A 21,270-nucleotide genomic window follows, 5' to 3' on the forward strand; every position below is an offset into this window, starting at 1 on the left:
ATGCAGTTCAGCAAAATGGTATCCCTAAATTGCCAATGATTTCTGAGCGCATGTGTGTGTTCTGCCGTCAGCTCGCATCCCATCCACGGCGTCACCCTGCCCTGTACTTCCTGGGATAAGCTCCAGGCTCTCCATTATACTGGACAATGAATGACAAACTACAGGGACATCTAATGGCCGCACCGTCAATGAAACATTGGTTTAGGAACTGGCTTGTTTTAGAACTCTGATACTCTACAAAAGGCTGTATTTTAAACACACTTTATCATATGCAACCTGTGAGTTTCCAAAATCAGTTCTAGATCTGGCCTACTGTGTAGGCAGAAATAAAACCACAAACTTTACGGCAGCATATTTTGAAGCTAATACATGACATGTCACATGTTCTGGTCATGCGTGTGTGACCATGCAGCCGTTACTATTTAAACATTTTTCACAATTAAAATTCCATTGAAACAAAATGGACATAGGCATGTATTTCATGACATTTATTAGAAAAAGAAAAAATTAAATCACAAAAAATAACTTGACCACTGATGCAATGAAGAATCACACTCCACTCACGACAGTGGGACTGCAGGACTTACAGAGAAAGTGACATTGAGACCCAAGGGTACAACCTTGCTCACTGAAATCAGTGCTGGCTGCTGCCCCCTGCAGGTCGGAGAGTACAGAACATCCTCCTACAATCCAAGTGCCATGGAAATGACTTTCCCTACTCCTATGTCCATTTGCTTTTCCCTCCTTGTCACAATCTGTGCTGTGGATCTGAAAACACTCCTAATGTCTAATATTATTTACAACATACAAAAATATACATACTTTTAAAAAACTGTGAACATTTGGTCTAATCTGTGTTTCTTAGGCTAAAAAAACCTTGGGATAACAGTTTAACATCAGTAGAAACAAGAAAACAGTTGGGAATTTAAATTGGTGCTTAACAAAAAAAAGCTGTGGTAAATTCCATCTGGGCAAAAACCAGCGACGCAATTTTGTTAGGGAAAGCAGTGCATTCTGGGACTTGGGCAGTGCATTCTGGGGCTCATTACTTCTTAGCCGTTTAATAACATTCCTAGTGCAATTTCATTGCCTTTCACTGAGCCACGAAATTAAGCATAAAATAAATACAATAAAAGTAGATACAATAAAAATTGAATAGATATCAGTTTACACTTGAACTTTCCATGATTATCTGGTCAGAGTGACTAGAGGCTCAGGACTGACTATTCTTCCCAAGTAGCAAGGATAGATCGGCTTTTTCCTTTTATCTCATTCTTTTCTTTCTTTTTTTTCCACTTTTTTCAGAGATGAGTTTCTTGGAAAGTAGTGTCAACAACAAACTGCGGCCAGTTTAGGTAAAATTGATGAAAATCTTAAATTTTGTGCTAAGCGGCGTGGGGAAGTTTTGTGGCGCGTACAGAGCTGGGAGCTGTATTGTCAGCACTGACACCCACAGACCACACGCCAGCCAAAGGCATAAAAGATAACATGGTCTCTATTCACATGCACTTCTGCTGAAGTGATTCACTGGCAGTCGGCAGGACAGCCAAAGTGTTAAATTAACCAGCAAGCTGTTATTAACCAGCACCCTGTTAATCCTTCACCATCAGCCTTCCCCCCAGTTCAGTTGGCCATACTGGCCAAGACTGGACGCTTTTCTTCATTGGCCTGTGAGGTCACTTCCTGTTCCTCCACTGACATTTCCTGGTCATTGGGGTGGGTGCTTGTAGCTCCACCCTCTGACTCCTCCTCCATGGCTGTGACCGAGGCAGCGCCACTGATTGGTGCAGATCTGCCCTCCTTGGCAGACTCCAGCACAGTGCCCAGCTCCATGTCGTGGATCTCCACATCAAACGGGGCGGCCTCCTGGACAGAGGGGTGAGACTCACAGCCGACACATGCCTGAGGACGAGAAGAAAAGCCTTCATCATAACCATCCAACATCTCCATTCCATACGGCATCATCTGAGAACTAGTCACTTAAACACTGTGAGCTGTGAAAGGCTATTGGTTGGGTGTGTGCAGCACCAGAGAGGGACTCACAGACACGTTGATGGCCCGGGGCAAGCGTCCTGTGCGGATCCACGGATGGACTTGGCTCAGCTCCCGCTTCTGCAACTCTGTGAAGCAGGGTTGGTGCTTCTGCATGGAACGCAGTGCCTCCCTGTCCTGACGCAACACCGTGTCTCTGTCCCTGGAGGGGCGATTTGGGTCAGAACACCACTGCAAATGCCCTCCTCCCAAACTCCTGAACATTACTCACTCCTGCATCAGCAGAGCTACGCTGTGATGGGCGACAGCTCACCGGATGGGTAACTGGTAGGTCATCATCACTTTTTCATTAGTGTTGGCCATCAGCAGCCAGATGGGGTCCTGCAGGACATACTTGATGAATTGCTCTTCGGCGGCGCCCCCTACTGGCTGCCTGCGGGAGTGGTCATTTTCAGAAGAGTCAATGCTGCCGAAGTACTTGCTGGTGTGGCTGCTTTGACTGCTTCCTGTAGGCAAAACATCAGACATCCGGGTCATGAAGGAGGTGAGACAGTTGCTTAACTCAACTGACAATTCACACCTGCACTTATTATTAATATTGTTGTTGTTGTTGTTGTTGCTGTTGTTGTTGTGCCCAGATGGGGATATATTTACATGGTGGTTTTCATTTTGAATATTTTCCACCAAGACTGTAGAGTTAAAATGATGAATATTGCATTTTATTGTCATTGAACAGTGAGAAAGTGAAATTAAATATCAATCTTTGCACATGGTGCTCTCCCATGAGAGACACACACAGGCCATACGCAGGTGAGAGGGAAGCGCGGTGTCAGAAAGCACGGTCAGGCCCTTTATCTGGCTCCTGAGGAGCAGCCGAGGGTCAGGGCCTTGGTTAAGGGCCCAGCAGTGATATGATTACTCTGCCAGCCTGGGGATTTGAACCGGCGACCTTTCAAATACAGGCCTGGACTCCCTGCAGAGTCACAGCATATTTGGAGCAGCTGTGTTGTTTTATATAATTGCAGTTTTTGATTGATGGCAGAATTGAGGACCCGAGGGAAAGACAAGCAGGAAGTGAAGCAGGATAATGAAGCAGGATAATGAAGCAGAACAGCTACTGTGTGCAGGCGGGGAGGCTGACATAAGGAGCTCAGTGCGGCACCTAATCTCAGCCCAATCTGTGACCTGACACCTCTGCGCGCAACATATCTGCTCTACTCGCCTTGCACCATTTATTCCTGCACTCACAGGCAAGGTTTTGTTCAGTTTATGTTTTGGTCCAGCACAGTTGGGGGGGGGGGGGACTCACTGGTTCCACTTCCTGAGGTGCTGCAGCCGTTGGAGCCAGAGCCCGAGGACCCCAAACCGGACCCCGAAAACCCAGAGCCCGAGGCGGCCGAGCCAGTGCCCGATTGGGAGTCCTCCTGCAGCAGGAGGTCCAAGAGGTCACTGGAGGTGGACATGGCATCCTGGTTGGACTCATTTGCTTCTGCCTGGATGTACAAAGGAAGGAAAACTAATATTGAATAAACCAGTATATTTCAATAAAATACATTTATGAAGAACTTAAATCAAGTACAACTAATCTACATAAATTCACATGGACTCACATTCTCATTCTCTTTGGAATCTCCTGTCCCGTTGCTTTGGTTGGGTGATGCCCGGCCCCCAGTGGTGCCTCCCTGTTTCCCTGTCCACTCCTGTGCAGCCCCTCCAACAGGAGGTGTGGTCTGCTGGGTGGCAGCCAGAACTGATGTGACTTCTAGCCGGTTGCTAGGTGACTCTTCCAACTGCAGCAAGTTGAGAGGGGAGGAGCATCGAGACTGGAAGAGGGGAGACTCCGCCTCCTCACGGTCAAGTGGTGGTTGGCTGAAGGATAGGGGTGTGCTGGACCGTGACGGGGCACACGGGGTTGGGACAGGTGTGGCGGGGGCTGGAGGGGCAGCTGGGGGTACGGGTGCAGGAGCTGGGTACGAGAAACCAGGATTTGGGTTATAGAAGGGCTGGGGCATTGAGGTCATGGGTGGGTTCAGCTGTGGGAACATATAGTTGGGCAGAACAAATGCCACCATTGGGGGAACCAGAGATGGGGGAGGCTGCAGGGGGTAGCGCAAACTGGCCTGGAGGGGGTCAGGGGCGGCAGGGGCCAGAGGCTGGGCCAAGGTAGGGGGGTAAAAGGGGAACATTGGCAGGACCCCTGGAGGGTGAGTCACAGGGGGCAGGCTGGCCTGGGAGCCTCCAGAGGCTGGCCAGGATGAGGAAGAGGTAGCAGCTCCTGGGAGCAGGGAAGGAGGGTGCGGGCCCTTAGCTGCCCCCGCCATGCCCTCTAACTGGCCTGAAATGGCCTCCCCTAGTTCCAGAGAACTGCTCTGATCAGACGTCTTCTGCTGTTTCAGCCTCTTGCCTCCTCGTCCACGTCTGCGTCCACTGCTGCCCCCTACAGGGTAATCCCTGGAACTGCGCACCCCTGAGATGAGGACAATAAGACTGAGTACTGAGAAACACAAGTATATTCCCTTTAATATTACACAGCTGAACATGATTTTAACTGAAGTTCAAGCTAATTCCTGGACCAGAATCTACTCAAGCCCTCTACATCTTATGGTTCTTTGAGTTTCATGAACCAGGATTCAGTCTTACATGCCACGAGTTTAAGACGGATGTACTTTAACTGCACACATCACAACATCACTCATAACAGTGACTCGAATTTTTAGAATGTATTTCAACATGAGTTGTCAGAAGGCGATGTGCCTACTATTCTAAACAACAGCTTACAGGAACAGCATGTAGTGAATGAATTCAATGTTCAGCCTTGTTTTCTTTAATCATTCATTGAACAACAATTCAGCTACGATGGTGATAAATTATTTCTCCATTATGATGGATTTTGTGCATTTCCAATTAATTACAGATGACAGACGGCTCACGGGCATGGACATGACAGGACCTTACAGCTTGACAATTTCTATATAAAAAAGGGATACTTCCTATATTTTGCACCCTAAATTAACAATTCAAATTTTCACTATATGGAGTATGTCAGAGGTTCCCAAATACATGGGATTTAATGTTGCACTTTTTAGCATAGATCAGTCAATTAGGGGGCAGTTTGGATGACAAATCTCCATATACAGGGAAGTCACGTCAATTAGCCCCTCCACCCCAAGTGGCTACCTTTGGCGAAGGGCGCAGCTGTGTGGCGGCGCTGGGGGGCGGAGCTGGGGTCAAAAACACGCAGCTGACTCAGGTCCCGGAAGCGGCTGAGGAAGGCCTGTTCCTCCTGCTGTGTGTGCGCTGACAGCACCTCCTTGGTGAGGCCCAACCGCCCCGCAGCCCCCCTCCGACTGTCTGCCGGTGGTGGAGCAGGGCTTGGTGGAGCTGCTGACGCCTGAGGCACGGGTGGAGGAGGGGGAGGTGGTGGCAACTGCGGCGGGGCCTGAGTAGGAGTAGGCGGGGCCTCCTCCATGACACTGTCTGCTTGAGGAAACAGGAGAAGTTCAGTGAAGGTGCAGGATTTACTTAAATCTGATTATTTATAGAACATCATTAGAGCATTTCAGAACAATGAGAGCCGCTAGGGAGTGGCAGGGCAAACAGAACAAGATGGAGGTAACATAGCGAGGAGTCAGCGGGGTGTTTCTCAATACCAAAAAACACAAAGATCTTACTTGTGGTCTTGGCAAGACCGGTCTTGCTAACTTGCCTCTCAAGAACAATCTTGGTGAGCTATGAATCATGGGATTGGTATGAATCATGGGATTTGCCGAGGATGCAAAGGATGTATCCTTGATATTTGGAGCGGGGCAATAACAACATCTGGGGATTTTTACCGTCTTCTGTACTACTGTTCTTAAGTATTGGAACTTTGGCAATGGAAGATGGCATAAAAGGGGTACACGAGAACACAAGTACGGTAAAGTACACATATTGAGAAACACCCCAGATTTAGGGGAGGAGAAAAAGTAGAGGTGGGGCATATAGGACAAGAGGGATGTCACACAGAGACGGCAGAGCCTATCAGATTTTGGGGAGGGGACGTGGAGAGGGCAGGGTTTATTTAACAAGGGGAGGTAAGAGAGGGCATGTGGGCGGGGGAGGGGGTGCAGGCGTACCGGACTCTGGCGGCTTCTTGTCGCCCACGTGGACGATGGTGCTGCTGAAGCTGCACTGCGACGTGACGGACGCCACACTCTCTGTTTTACTGTGCAGTGCCAGAGGGGGCAGCGCGCTCCCATCAGCCCCCAGGGCAACCGGCGCACCTGCAGCGTGGGGCACGAACAGATAGCAATGCAAAGTGAAACATAGCACAGGGAGGGTTGTTAGAAGAGACATTAGATAGACATATATGAAGGCTGACAAGAGGTTTATTTGTATAAGGTTATGATATATAATCTCTTTCAGCTGCAGCAGTCAATGGAATGTCAATTCAGTACGGTCAGAACGCGGTAGGGAGGTGAGGCTGCAGTCTTCTCACTTTTTCTGGTGCCCAATGACTCCTTCTGCTTGTCGTCATCGGAGGTGGATGACACTGTACAGGAGGAAGAGCCACACTTCCTTTTGACAGTGTTGGGCACATTGCAGCTCTCCAGGTAGCTGGAAAACAGGACATGACATCGGGACATGACAACGCCGCCGGAAAGTTCATTTTGCATTTGACTGGATTATGCCCGTTTATTAGGTCGAGTGAATAAAGTCTATTCAGACAGAGACACAGACAGACACACACCGTATGATGCTGTCCAGGCAGTTGATTTGCTGGTAAGAGTAGGTAGTCGGTGGTTCCTTTCTCACGGGTTCCACTGTAAGCGTTTCTGATGGAAGTGCAGCCTCTTTGCTAACATCCCTGACTGGCCTTGCTGAGGCTCCCAAGGTGCCCACTGCTGCTGCAGCCAGGAGAGAGGAGAGCACATGTTGAGGGGGGGGGGGGGGTTGTGTCTAACGCAGAGGTGCCAAGGCACACCAAGGTTAGCTGCTGTACACTTACCTGGACTGGGATTTTTTCGGGGTGGGGGGCGGTTGCGCGACTCTATGAAGACCTGCTGACCATTGGTCTTGACCATATGGACGTCCTTGCAGATCTGCTGGAATGTCATCTGAAAGTGGAGTGGGGGGGGAGGGTTACAGTGATGTACCGGAAGTGTACCGTGATGTTCTCAGAAAGGATGCTCTTATACATCTTTGTGTCTGTTTGTAGGGGGACACAGGAATCAGGGAGCGTCTGGGAATGACAAGCACTCGAGGGGTTGTGTGTAGGCCTCACAGAGCACCTGGGATTCATGCTCTTGTGTGTAGGACTCAAGGGGCATCTGGGACTCATAAGCTTGTGTATAGGGCTCATAGAGTGTCTGAGACTCACAGGCTTGTTTATGGGACTCACAGTGTCTGGAATTCATGGGCTTGTGTATAGGACTCACGAAGCGTCTGGGACTCACGGGCTTCTGTATAGGACTCACGGAGCGTCTGGGACTCACGGGCTTGTGTATAGGACTCACGGAGTGTCTGGGACTCACGGGCTTGTGTATAGGACTCACGGAGCATCTGGGACTCACGGGCTTGTGTATAGGACTCACGGAGCGTCTGGGACTCACGGGCTTGCGAAGCTGTATAGTCTCTTCAGCTGCGGTGTCACTGGAGGAGGCGGCGCTCATGTGTTGCTCCTGGGAGCCGTTGCTGCCCAGGCTGCAGTAGCCCTGGGAGCCACTGGCATGGACAGGCTGCACCAGGACTCGGTGGATCTGCTCGTTCAGCTGGTGGATCTCGGGCACCATGGCCCGGCCCTCCCCACCCTGAGGGGGGTTGAACACGTCTTCGTTTAAGGGACTCCTGTGGGAAACATACACACGGCGTCACTTACGTCAAATAACGGCAAAACAGAGCTTAGTGAGATAGACCATCTTTGATCGCATCAAACAGGGGACCACAAACTCACGCTCGCACTTTGTGACGGCCAATGATGAAGGCCACCTTGCGGCTCCAGGGGTTGACGAAGCTGGACCAGCTGGTGTCGATGGTGAGGTACTCCCCACTGCGGGCACACATGCGCAGGGGGGAGTGGTCGAAGGGCTGCCCTGCAAACTGCATGACTGCGGAAGGGGAAGAGGGGTTGACAGAAGAGGAACCATGATAATACAACAGATGCATGGCATGCCTGTTTTATTAGGCTGTTAGTGTGGGGCTCGCATTAAGAGACCTAACTGCTGGCAGATAATCAGTATGGACTCATGGACAGCTCTACTCAAGATCCAGCGATAGGCTAGCGACATGCTAGCTTTACAACACATACTGCTTTGTAATTGGTAGCTTAGAGCAGGAAGATGCTAGCACGTTAACATTCAGAGAAGTAGTCCGCTAACAGGCTCAAAGGTCGGGTACTCACTCTTCTTGTGGATGGCCACCATGATGGGCCTGTCCTCAGGATGAAGATACAGCAACACAGGTGTGCCCACCAGGTCCTGGGGCAGGTAGCCCAGCAATGGGACCGCCCTGCCACACAACAGCCCCGTTACAAAACCCCTGCTACCCGCGTGCTCGGAAGCAACACACCAGCTCGCGACGTGCACAGATGCACTCACCGTTCATCGACGTCCTGGAAGAGGCAGCTCGGAGTGTGGCTGGTGGTGAAGACCCTCTTATCGGGAGGGATACGGGGAGCTGAGACAGAGTGAAGAGCAGACACGATTCAGACAGAGCACAGGGAGACGGAGACGGCACATGCGGCTTGAGGAGGCGGAGCTTACCTTCGTAACCCGAGTGCACCCGCTCAGCGATGAGAAGGCAGCATGGCTGGGCGGCAGCCATTTCCGAGTCGCGCAGGGTCAGCCTGTAGGGGGTCAGGCGGAAGGGGTAGTACCGCACCGCACCCTGGTAGACCCATCCGCCACTTATGCGGCAGAATATGGATTTCTCCTGCGTATAGTCCATGGGGGAGGGACCTGTGACAGAAAGGGAGCAGGCATTGCTTTTCTGAGGCTCCACGCCTATCTAAATTTACGATCTGACATTTGCAAAAGGCCCTGACCTGAGCCCATGCAGGCAGACCACAGGGGCAGCCGACACGGCGCCGTGTTGCTGTAGAAGGTGTTCAAATCCTGAGGGGCCAGCAGCTCAGAGAAGAGCGCCCCCTGCAGGGTGTCTGGCTTGCAGCGCAGGAGAGAAGAGCCCTGTGGTGAGATGTACACCACTTTCCCTGACAGGAAGGACACAGCCATGGAGAAGGTGTCCTGATGGACAAGCAGGGAGGGGCACCGTTAAAGGATCATCCAGAAAATGCAAGAGTCTCAGTCTGTCTCTTTTATTTAAAACTGAAAAACTGGGCTGTTGCCCCCCCACAACAAAAGACAGAGCTGGGATGGGGGCAGAGGAGACTTTAAGTCTATAGAGGACACAAACAGATTAGGGAGAGGTACTCACTTTGTTTTTATGGTATTCTCTACTTTAAGGTTATATATTGTGTTTGTAGAGTACACTCAAGGGAGAGATACAGTCCGTTGAGGTCTCAAAGTTGAGATGCTGTTTTTTTAAATGCGTTACTCTAACCCAATAACAACGTGTTTTTGCATTATGTTGTTGGGATTCAGTGTTTTGTAGAGTGTACTCTTGTTGTTGAGGGTGTAGCAGAGCTAGGGCACTGTGATCTTGTGTTTGAGATACTCACTGTGTTTTTGAGGGTGTACTCGGAGGTGATGTTGTCCAGTTCCTCAACAGTGAACGTAGAGAGGTCCAGACTGCAGGTATGACTCTCCTCCACACTCCACTGTCGATAATACTCCTGGTTGGCTGTAAAACACAAACATGCATGCACATTTAGAACACCAAAAACAAAGACCTTAAACTAATCTCATTTTTAATTACCAAACAATGTCCTTTTGGAAAAAATATACAGCGCCTCACCTCGCACTTGCTTGACGCAGCTGAGGGCGTACTTGAGGGCGTCCAGCGTCCCCGGTCGGCCCTTGCGGTCGGCCGGCACCCGGATCTTCAGCTCCCGCAGGGCCTTCCTCAGTGCCTTCTGCGTCTGTACGCGGGCCGACTGGTCGCTACTACAGCCGCTGGTGGAGGGGTTGTCCTGCCCGGAGCTGGCGCTCAGCAAACTGTAGGCCGCAGAGCTGCTGGGAGGCGACGGACTGTGGGAGTTGGAGCTGCGGAAGGTTGGGGGGCATGAGTGGAGGGTGCATTCAAAACTTTTAAAAAAAAATTCTAGGTCCTTCTCCAGAGCCATGTGTCATCTACCAGCACTGCTCACCAGAAGGTGGCCCTGGGCCCGCCCACGTACCACCACCTCCCATCGTGACCTGGCCCTGTGGTGAACCCAGGTGACTCACTTTCTGATAGAAACAGGCAGTGGAACCAGTTTCTAGATACCTACTTGCTTGCTAATCAATCATTCCTTCGTTCCATTACCTGGGGGGGAGCAGTTTCTACGATTTATCATTAGCAGATAATATTTGGAGCTGCTCAGCCGTATAGCTGCCGTCACACCACATATTCTACCACTCCCTTTCTGAGGAGACGCAGCGTTGCAGCAAATGCAAAAACACATTAGAAAAACGTGATTGTAATGAGTAAAATCTGGCCATTTTATTACATATCTGTTAAAATGTATTTATCAGACACTTTAATCCAAAATGACATATACTGAGACAGCAGGGTCAGCGGTCCTTGGAGTAATTGGGGTTAAGGGCCTTTCTCAAGGGCCCAACTATGAAATCACTCCGCTGGCTCTGGGATTAAAGCGCTGACCTTCCAATCATAGGCACAGAATCCTAACCTGCACAGCCACACACCACCCTCTCCCTAGATCAGAGGTGGGGTACCTGTTCCATGGAGGGCCGGTGTGGGTGCGGGTTTTTGGGATGCCCTCTCAATCAGCCGATAACAGAGGGTCCCCAGGACCGGAGTTGAGAACGACTGCTTTATTACTGGCTAATTGAGAGGTCATCCCAAAAACCTGCACCCACACCGGCCCTCCATGGAACAGGTTCTCCACCCCTGCCCTAGATGAAGCCTATCCCATGCTCTTCTCCCTTCATTCCCTCTTCTTCCTTACCTCTTGTTGCTCTCTGTGGTCTCCAGCATTAAGCCAGAATCTTTTCCAATGTGACTTGAGGAGCTTTGGGAGCTACAGGTGGACTGACGTCCCCGGGATCCGCTCTGCCTTTCCATCCGGCCCTCGCTCTCCCGCTCCCCTGAGTCATTCCCGCTAGACAGGGCATCAGTGTCATCTGGTTGAGTGCCTGGCCGCTGCCTAGATAAGCCTCGTGGCCCCTGGATCCCCGTGGGGGAGGCCCCAGTCTCACCAGAGCCAGAGAGAGCCCTGGGGGCGGTCTCCTCCCCAACTCCTCCCCCTGTGCCCCGTGGGTCACTGTTGGGGGCGGAGTCTGAATTGTCATCACTCATATTAAAGGAAAACAAATTTGTTCTGATTTTGGCTTCTTCAAAAAATTCTCAGCTTCCCAGATTAAGTCGGGCTGGTCTGACTACAAAATGGAATCATGTTTGAAAATGCTTTGCTAGTAGAATTATGAAAGTATCATCTGCTTTATGTGCACAATCCAGCAGTTTCAACTGGTGAAGTTTTTTATTCAAAATGTAATCAAAGCATCTGGTTTTCTTATTTCTATAAAGTTTCTGTGATTATATGTAATGACACCCTGATGGGCACAAAAATGTGATTTTATATTTATTAGCAGAACAAGTTACTGATAAAAACCATCCGAGCAGAGAGAGCAGGCAGGAGAACAACCGGAACTGCTCTTCAAGGGAAAGACTACAAAAACATTTATCTTTTTCGTTTTCTATCCTTCTCTTGCTCCAGCATCACTCTGTTTTGCGGTTCCTTGGTCTCAAACTGACCTGTAAAGGAGACAAAACAACATGGGCTAAAGTTTAAACCAACACAATTATTTATTTTACTTCAAGTACAATTTTTCTAGAATCTTCCAGAGACTCTAAACAGTAATGGACACCAACATAAAACCTGCAGGGAGACATTAAATGAGTACAAGTTATCTAGCATATTTTATGGAAAAAAAATAGTCAAAGCCTGCTGCCACTGCTGACCTGCCACTGCTGACCTGCCACTGCTGACCTGCCACTGCTCATGTATCGCACTTTCCAAGCCAATCATAATCATCTTTGTCCATGTTGTTAGATTCACTCATATACAATGTGCCACGTTTGTGATGAAATTCAAAACCCACACCAGCCTCAACTCTAATATACATTACTTAGGTTTGCATACTGTAAATATAGGTAATCCTTTTAATTTACTCTGAATATCAAAAAAGGTGTAAACGAAATGCCAACTAATTTGCATAATTGTAATTTGCATAATTACTTGATGCTGATACGCCACGCTGCCGTTTCTACGGCCAAAGTTCTCGTACGTCGTATAATAAAGACAGGTGAGATAGCTGGTCGTAAGTCCGGGGGGGTCGTTACACATGTCACTAAGTGAGGAGTGTCTGTATTTATTATCCATCTACACTTACTGTGCTGCGTTTGCCTGTGGTTCTTTTTTTAACAGTGATATACCTAAAACTTCCAAAAGTTTCCTTCCAAAAATGAATTTCATATTGTCTGTACAGGCACTGTACACACTATGTACACCATTCATTTAAAGTAGTATATACAAAACACCTACAGGTTATCAAAGTTAAGAAGCACTTTTAATTCAAATATTTTTCTCTCATTTATTTCATACAGAAGAGACTGTGCTGCTATTTTTCTAAATGGAGAGTTGTTATATGGAAAAATATAATCCATTGTTTAATTAAAGGGTGATGTGTTTTTATCTTATTTATAAACATACTGAAACCGAACCGTCAGTGAGATCCAAAAACCATGACACATACCGAACCATGGGATAACTGTATCGCTACAACCCCATTGCAAATACTGATTACCAGGTACTCCCCTGCTCTGCGACCTGGTAACACTTTACTTGATGGGGCACAAATATTTAGTAATAACTCCGTTACAAGTACAAATCATAAACAAATCCTGGACAAATTTAGTCACTACTTGAGATGATGCATCACTATTCATTAAAGATGAACAAACATGAGATCAGTATTTAACTTGTGTTATTCATTACTTCTTCCTTCAGTAGTTCACAAGGGTTTACAGAATTAACAGATATAGTAACAAATATAGTAACTGCTTGGGATAAAACATCTGTCACGATTCATTAACGATGAATTAACATGAAATCAGTATGTAACCAAGATGCAGTTTGTGGTTAATTAATACATAAGTAATAGTATAATAATATATTATTTGTGCCCCATCAAGTAAAGTATTACCCAGATTTTAAAAATGCAACTAGTCAATCCTGCATGCAATAATATTCCTTTTAGTATATAAATACTGTGATTTTACAGCCAATTACACAGCATCCTCACTGACCCTGAAGAACTGAAGGGCAGGTCCAGCATTATGGATGTGATAGACTCATACTGGTAAACAAAATTCAAAATGCATCCAAGATGTGGAAAAGCTCAGAATCAACGAGTCAATTTGCATGATTTTGAGTTCATGATTCGGCACAATTTTGGTACATTTTTTATTTCTAAAATTGTTTATTACTAAAACCGCAAACAACATTACAAACCGTCGTAAACCAAAAAAAGTTAATGTGTCTGCTGAAATGTTTGTATAACAAAACCTAAGAAATGCATATTTGTACACTGCAAATATAAATATGTAAAATAAAGATTTAGGCTTGTCTGAATTTTTTGAGAAAAGCCCCTTAAATGACAAATCAGAGAGTCTTGGTCTTAACTACTCTTCCTCCAGTGTTTGTGAAATTTATTTGGAAATCAGAATGTTCCCAAACTATTGATTTAAGTGATGTGGGAGGGTCTTCGAGCTCTTATGAATGCATCCTTATGAATGTTTATTCATATAAATAGATCAGAAAAAACAAACAGATTTGGGTGTATGGGTGCCCCATTTATATATGATGCAATTTCCTTTAAAATTTGATCAGAGAGGTTACATATAGTAAAATATAGAATTAAGTCCATTTTTTTAAAAATAGTTCTGTTCCTGTGCTCACATTTCATAAGGCTCACCATTGCATAGAATTGCCCTGAAATTATTAATAAAGTTCTACAAAAAAATTAAGTTAGCTATAAAGAATCTGAATGTTTCATAAAGGTATAAAACATAAAGAGTCTTAATACTAGACATAACAGCATTCCTTTCCTCCACTTACTCATTATTAATACATATATGCTACTCCAAACAACTAATATTTGTTCGGTAAACAGAAAATGAAAACGCTGATAAAAGTTCATAACATAAATGAGATTCAAAACCATTAGTGAAACATATTCCAAGTGTCAGTCAAACTGATTGTATAGTGTATATGGCTGTGTTATTATAAAGGCAGGTTTCTTTGCTTTGCATTATCACTGTTATCACTTTAGGCATGTGTTTCTCAAATCAGGGGACCCCGAGACAGCCCACATCTTTGCTCCTTCCCAGTACAACTGAACCAAGCAATCAACACTGAATACCTGAAATGAAATATAACTCAAATGTAAAATGTAAAGTTCAGTATATTTGAGACACATATAAGCATTAAAATAATTCTGCTTGTATCAGAAAAACAGGATTTCTATGTTCAGGCATATTATGCTACAACTGACTAGTCACTATAAAAATCATCAAAATGAAAACTGTACGGTAACATTAACGATCAATTTTTTTTATCTACAAAAATATATTTCATAAATGGTGATCAAACCAGTTCAAAAACAAAGTCATACGTGACTTGCATGTTTGGACACTAAAAACCAAAAACTTTCATGTCGTCATATAAAGGGTAAAACAAAGCTGCATGTGGAAGTACACGTGAAGTGCAGCAGAGCACACCAAAAAAATTCACATGTGGCGCCAAGCGAGATCTCGGTAGCGGAAGTCCCGGTTATGCAACGCGGCGGCTCGCATCAACACACAACACCGATGACGTTATACGTACAACCGCACGCATTACTACCCTAAACGACAGAGATGCGCGGACGTGCTACTCCTGGAGGCAGCGCTCCCTTCGGCTGTTGCCATGGCTCTTTCCTCGGGGTGGGGGCACCGCGAGTGACGGGCGCGCGCGGGTGCGCTCACAAGCACACTCGCACGGACGCACGCGGACACGGACGCTCGGGGCTGGCGCGTAACGCCTTCCTTTCACCTGATCACGCCCACTATATGGCTTCCAGCAGCCAGCGTGACATCTGATTGGCTGTTGGGAGACCTGACTCAGCTGCCCTACTATGGGTACACATGAAACACGTGCCCTCGACTGCAGTCTCTCTCCCAGCCCAGCCCAGCCACCTGCTAATGTGCTTGCTAAAGCAGCTAGTAAGAGGGAAACTTGGAGACTGCTTTCCCGACCATCTTGCTAAAAAAGCACGCCATTTACATTTCACTGAACCCAGCTTTCCCGTGTCCTATGAAAATATTTTACTGCAATATTACAATTTAATTCATAGCATACACGCTGTTTGGCTCAAGGTAAAAGTACTACATGCTGTTACATACATTAAAAAGGTCAATATAAACAAATAAATAAATGAAACTACGTACAGGACAGCAGTATGCATAAATGTGCGCTAGTCATATTTAAATATTCCAGTCTTCATACAATCAAAAATGCTAAGTGCCAACTGCATTTTAAGAGGAAACACACCCTTTTCCGCTGTTACGTTATTATTTAAAATGTGGCAGGTGTTATGTAACATGTTGTAAACAGGTACATATGACACATGACATTTGCCCCTCCCTCATGTGCAGCATTTTTGTAATGAAAGGTATCAGATTTTTGGCCAAAGCATTTTTTCCCCTTCAGATAAAAGGGAACATGACGCAACAAATCACACGTTTTGATACTTATATAATCTGCTTTGTAAACAAAGTTATGTAACATATAAAAGGTTAAACCCATTACTTGGTTTGAGTGAGCTAGCAATGACACCTTACGCCTGATTGCCTTTGACAAGAAAAAAATTAAACGATGGCCCAAATTTATTTCCATCCACATCATAAATATGTTAACTATATAAACCTAGATGAATTAAATGCAAAAAAATGTTAAAGATTTGATGCCGCAATGCACTTTATGATCACACTGCATATAATAAGAAAATGAATCAAAACTTAAACAGCTATTTGGGATTTTATTTGCCATGAATTCTTATTCGGGATTTTCCAAGATTACTGGATTAGTACTACATTTTTCCTCATCCCACATTATCCTACAGATAATTCCAAAGCTGGTGAACCTCTGGGTCTAAACCTTTCTCTGGAGGATGTCAGGAGAACAGCTCTTTGCTTACACGCCTCTGGAGTGCTCTGAAGAAAATCACATCTTGACACACATGCCAAATATATAAGCAAACCTTCATCTTAAGTTCATGAAATGTTGAGCCACATGTTTTTTACTGACACAAACTGAAAAATGCTGAAAATCGTTGCATTTCACTGTATTATATTAGTTTGGTTTTTCAAAGAAATAATGACAAGGCAATAATAATAATAATTTTAAAAACAAATCGAGAAAAAATGACTTTCCAACTATTACCATACCACATTAGAATTGAAGGTCTTTGCCATGTTGTGCAATAGGAAATTAAACATTAAAATGGTTACATCTTATCTGTGTGGACTATAAAACTGCTGTATCTACATAGTCACAATGCACCCCTGTCCTATTCTGGTGGTTTACTTAAACCTTTCTAGAGGATTACAGCCAGCTGTTACTTAATGTGACATTACAACACATACATTTTGAGATGAACCATGCTCAATTTGGCAGGAGTCTCAGTCACAGCTAATTCCACATCTGGATGTTCTTCTCAAACTGAGGCCCAAGCTTACCTGTCTGATTTTAACCAGGGTTTGCCATCACTCCTGAAACAGGGAATCTGGGGTAAAGTGAAACTGCGTAGGCTGCTAAAAATCCAACCGTTTACCACCGGACAGAATTACCACATTATGCTGCTACCCTTTTTCTTTGTGTCTGTCACGCTGTAGACTTTTTTTTTATTTTGAAAATTCAAAGTATTGTGGGTCAGTGGGAATTTCAGTCCAGCGAATCAAAAGATATTAAATAAACCTGCAATTTGTTTTGTTAAACGCTCAACAAATACTGTTCCAAAAATATTAGGTAAATATACTTTTGGTATTGGATAATTAAGAATCAAATAACATGATAAACTCAATTATGAAAACTTTTTAATGTTTAAAATGTTATTTAAGACTTTTTCAAGTAATAGGTCTAGCTATACAAATTAATTCAACCAACAGCTAAGGATCTATGCAAAAGTTCTGCAGACATAAAAACTTGGGTTCCGTCCTGCCTGCGAGCCCTGGAAAAGCCCACACATCCTATGTGACATGTGCGGCTAAATCCGAACTGCAGCTTTTTGATATACAGTGATCTCCCGCTATATCGCGGTTCAGCTATCGCGCCCCTGCTATGTCATATATGTTTCCCCGATGCATCACAGTTCTCTGCGATGTGTGTATATATATATACATATACATTACATATTATTATTATTATGTTACTCATATCCTTAGCCCGACATCCACATCTCATATGTGTTTACAAAGTATGTTTTAATAAGTTTACATGTTTTTAAAGCATGTGGGAGGGGTATTTTAAGGCTTAAACTATAAAAACATATTTATTTATATGGTCTTTCATTTCTTTTCACCTATCGCTAATGGGTCTGGAATGTAACTTGCGCGATAGCCGGGGAATCACTTTACTTTCATATTTTAATTAGTACACAACTGACTACTGAAACAGTAGGCAAAGAGACTTTTTAGCAAAATATTTTTATTAATATAGAAATGAAGAGCTTCTGTAGTGAACAATCCAGTGAAAAGGTCCAGTGTTAGGAACATCTACTCTGCGTCCATCAACATCGCTCCTGCAGCCCCTCTTACTGGCAGTAACACACTTTGCCCTCCTGAAACACACCTTATCTCATTTACTATTTTTTTCCCTGCCCAATGCTATCCTTTAAATTTTCCCAGTTTCATCATTTGGAAATTAGACCTAGGGAATGGAGTTATTGTTATAACTAATTGTTTTTAATGGAAACAAACAAAACAGGTGAGAGGGAAGGGGAAAAAAACAGAGTTGTGAAGATATTTACAGCTCATTGTAAGTTTTTCATCATGTTAGTGCTTAGCCTTTGTGCGAATGTGCAATAGCAGTGATGAGACCCTTACAGCAGGTAAGGAATTGCCTAGCCATCAGGATCCATTAGGCCAACACTCATTATTTTTAGCTTAGCATACATTTCAATTAAAAAATACAGTCCAAGGAAAAAGTAAATGAATTCAGTTTTGGTACTTGAACCTAGCTTTTCAAAAGCACCCCCACTTCCCTAAACTGTTACACTGCCTTTATCACATGTGGGTACATCCTGCCAGCTGATTTGCCTGGCAGGTGGGATCCCGCACCCTGAGAGCTTATCAACAGGCTGGCTTTGTTCTTCTCTGACGTATTCAATAATGGGACATGCTCCAGACTCCACCTCCCAAGGGGAACCGTATGAGCGGTGAGTTGTTACTTATGGCCATCCATCATGCAGCACAGAGAGGAGAATGGGTGGTGTAACAAGAATGCACAGGAAAGCCCCCGTGGGATCAATAAAGTTTACTAATCTAATCTAATCTAATCTAATGTCCAATGGGAAGATCCAAAATGATTTCAAAACCACTAGTATAAAGGGGCATTTAGAAAAAAATGTCCCCTTAACAAAGCGTTAGAGTTACAGATCAGTGCAAAGTTCACTTTTACCTTCACTTGCACTTAAAATCTTGCTTTTCTTGAGACCAAAAGTAGTAAATCCCCTCTCTGAGCAGACTAGTGGTATAAGGTGCCTACAAAACCACATTTCTAATGTTTATATAACAGCTTGCAACTAACTCCCTTATGAATCAATATTTATCGTTTCTTTTGACGCATATATTACGAAATAGCTTACATTTATAATTATAAACCAAGTTTATGACTTTCACAGAAATAATACTCAAATGCTAAAATTTAGCATTTTACTTTAAAGAAAATACAGGTAAATAGAAAAAATTGGGAAGATACGTTAAAAAGTGTTTTGCATAGTCCAATACCAGACATGGCCCTTTTCCTGTTTACATTCGTTTTGTTCAATGATAGCACCACTTTACAGATATTTGCAATTTTAACTTCCAGGATCAGATTAAGAAACTGCTTCAAGCTGATCACTACTATAATAACGACAATATCGGAAAAAATACATTGACTTAGTTGCAGCTAATGCACTCAGATGTAAAATTTCGTAAAATAACTTTTAATAATTATTGTTTAAAATAAGATATGTATGGTCTTTATCGTTATATTCAGTTTGTACTTTAAAATTCTTTTAGAAATTTGGTTAACAATGTTATTAAGTTATCTAATAATGCAGTTATTTAATAATTTTGCAAAACTGCAGGAAACCAGCAGTATACAAATAAGTATATAAAAGCAAGTATAAAATGCGTAGGTTACATGGAATCTTTGCTTACATTTTCCCCTCTTAAACCGAATTCTTAAAACGAATCATACCTCCTTACCAATATAAACAAGCTGCAAACCAGAGTTAGTCCACTTAATACATTTCTTTTAGGTCAATGCAATGCATTACAATTATCCAATTGCTCAGCACGACTGAGATCCTTACAGGGGATCAGCTCGTGCGCCTTAGAGCGCGCTCCTCGTGTTGGAACGTGTGCCTGGCTGTTACGGCTCCGCACATAGGTTTGAGGTCTGCGCAACACGCCGCTGCTTGTGCATACGCAGCGCAGGCGCCTCTCAAAACGGGCGGACGCGGTCTTCCCTTAAATCAAAACCATGGGTCCGATCGTCAGAGAAAGACTGATCATGATGCTGTGCCATCTGACACAAGAATTCGACATCATGCATATGGCACAAAATAGCTATTTAAATGCTAGGGATATGTCGCTTGTTTTTGTCACGCCTCTCGTAGACGCCCAACTTGAACGAAATTTGCTGTAGACTTTGGGAAGGCGACTCCACGCGCGCTACCTTGTGACTGCGTTTCGTGAACGCGTCCTATTATTATTACAAAGAAGACGCCCATCGGTATATAAGGCCTACCTGATCCACAACAACAGAGCAGATAACACACAGCAAATGTGAAATGAGACACATTAAACGCAAAGTACAATCAGGGCATACGCAGATTATGAAAAATACATAGGTAAACTTTTACCGCCCTCGTCTCATCCATACGGTACGACTAAATCAATATAGCAAACACAGAAGGCGTATTTCATGCAAGTAAAATGCGTTATGGATTTTGAAATACAAATAGAAACCAAAAGAAGTGTACGAAGTGTCACGCAGGTTCGCTGGCCAGCGAGTTGCGAACGTTGGTTAAGCTATGTGCACTTGTAGGTGGACAAAGCGAGTCTTTACAAACACGTGAGTTACCCTATCGAGATTCATACGACCAGTAACCAACAAGTAGTATTCTATTTGCGATATTTTATACTCCGGCCACTTTATGTGGCCATCTAGTGTAAACTGCACGGGATCAGTCTGCCAATAGAGTTAATGGAGTCCACTGAAACCGTAAGTCCCTCGTCGTAAAGCCTAAAATTATATATCCACTGTTCAGACTACACAGCATCAACTAACTGACAACGCTAAAAACCGTAAATATATAATCGAATTCTAGTAGGCAGCAATCAGATTAACAAACAAAAAGCTGATGACAGAGAACCACCACCCATTGACAGTTAGCCAAAGTTAATCTTACCCTTTCGTTGAATTGTCTGGCTTATTTGTCGCGTATAATATCCTTTTAACGTTCTTCGTTAGATCACTAATATACTTAAAATCAAGTAGCGAGCTAGACAGGTGCATTAATCCCAGCTAGCATATTCCTTCCGAACGGGTAGACTAGTTGACTTGACGTCTTCCTATGACTGCCTATTGTTCAACACAAATCTTGCCTCCCCACGCCAGCAGACACGGAGAAGTACACGTGCCTTTGCACTTAACGATTTGCGCTAAATCCTAAGAACCCATTGGTTCCTCGGGCAAGAAAACCACGCCCACCAGTCGACCCATTGGCTGAGTAAGCCATAGTCTGCTGCACGAGTCTCTGCTGTCACGTTGCTGCCTGCTTGCTCTAGAGCGCAAACAGAAGTGTCCGCTGTCATAACGCATCGTAATATGCCAAATAAGTGCGCACGATAGATCGGGTATTATGC

General features: G+C 44.7%; 1 protein-coding gene across 2 annotated transcripts; it reads right to left on the minus strand.

Moving 5' to 3' along the window:
- Positions 1 to 473: 473 nt before the first annotated feature.
- per1b (period circadian clock 1b) lies at positions 474 to 21,041 on the minus strand. Of its 2 annotated transcripts, none has more exons than XM_072717219.1 (20): positions 20,814 to 21,041; positions 11,042 to 11,847; positions 9,886 to 10,133; positions 9,650 to 9,771; positions 9,014 to 9,215; positions 8,733 to 8,927; positions 8,568 to 8,646; positions 8,372 to 8,478; positions 7,925 to 8,078; positions 7,584 to 7,818; positions 6,980 to 7,088; positions 6,722 to 6,875; positions 6,470 to 6,588; positions 6,108 to 6,254; positions 5,170 to 5,469; positions 3,603 to 4,459; positions 3,302 to 3,485; positions 2,306 to 2,498; positions 2,044 to 2,194; positions 474 to 1,902 (listed from the first exon to the last, which is right to left on the minus strand). In XM_072717219.1, exons 2-20 carry the CDS (start codon positions 11,389 to 11,391, stop codon positions 1,624 to 1,626), a joined length of 4,185 nt encoding a protein of 1,394 aa, XP_072573320.1. In that variant the 5' UTR covers positions 11,392 to 11,847; positions 20,814 to 21,041; the 3' UTR covers positions 474 to 1,623. The 2 variants fall into 2 exon arrangements, with proteins under 2 accessions (XP_072573320.1, XP_023651506.2); XM_023795738.2 differs by having other exon boundaries at positions 6,722 to 6,878.
- Positions 21,042 to 21,270: the final 229 nt, after the last annotated feature.

The sequence above is a fragment of the Paramormyrops kingsleyae genome, chromosome 10 (genome assembly GCF_048594095.1).
Source record: "Paramormyrops kingsleyae isolate MSU_618 chromosome 10, PKINGS_0.4, whole genome shotgun sequence".
NCBI classification, from domain to species: Eukaryota; Metazoa; Chordata; class Actinopteri; order Osteoglossiformes; family Mormyridae; genus Paramormyrops; species Paramormyrops kingsleyae.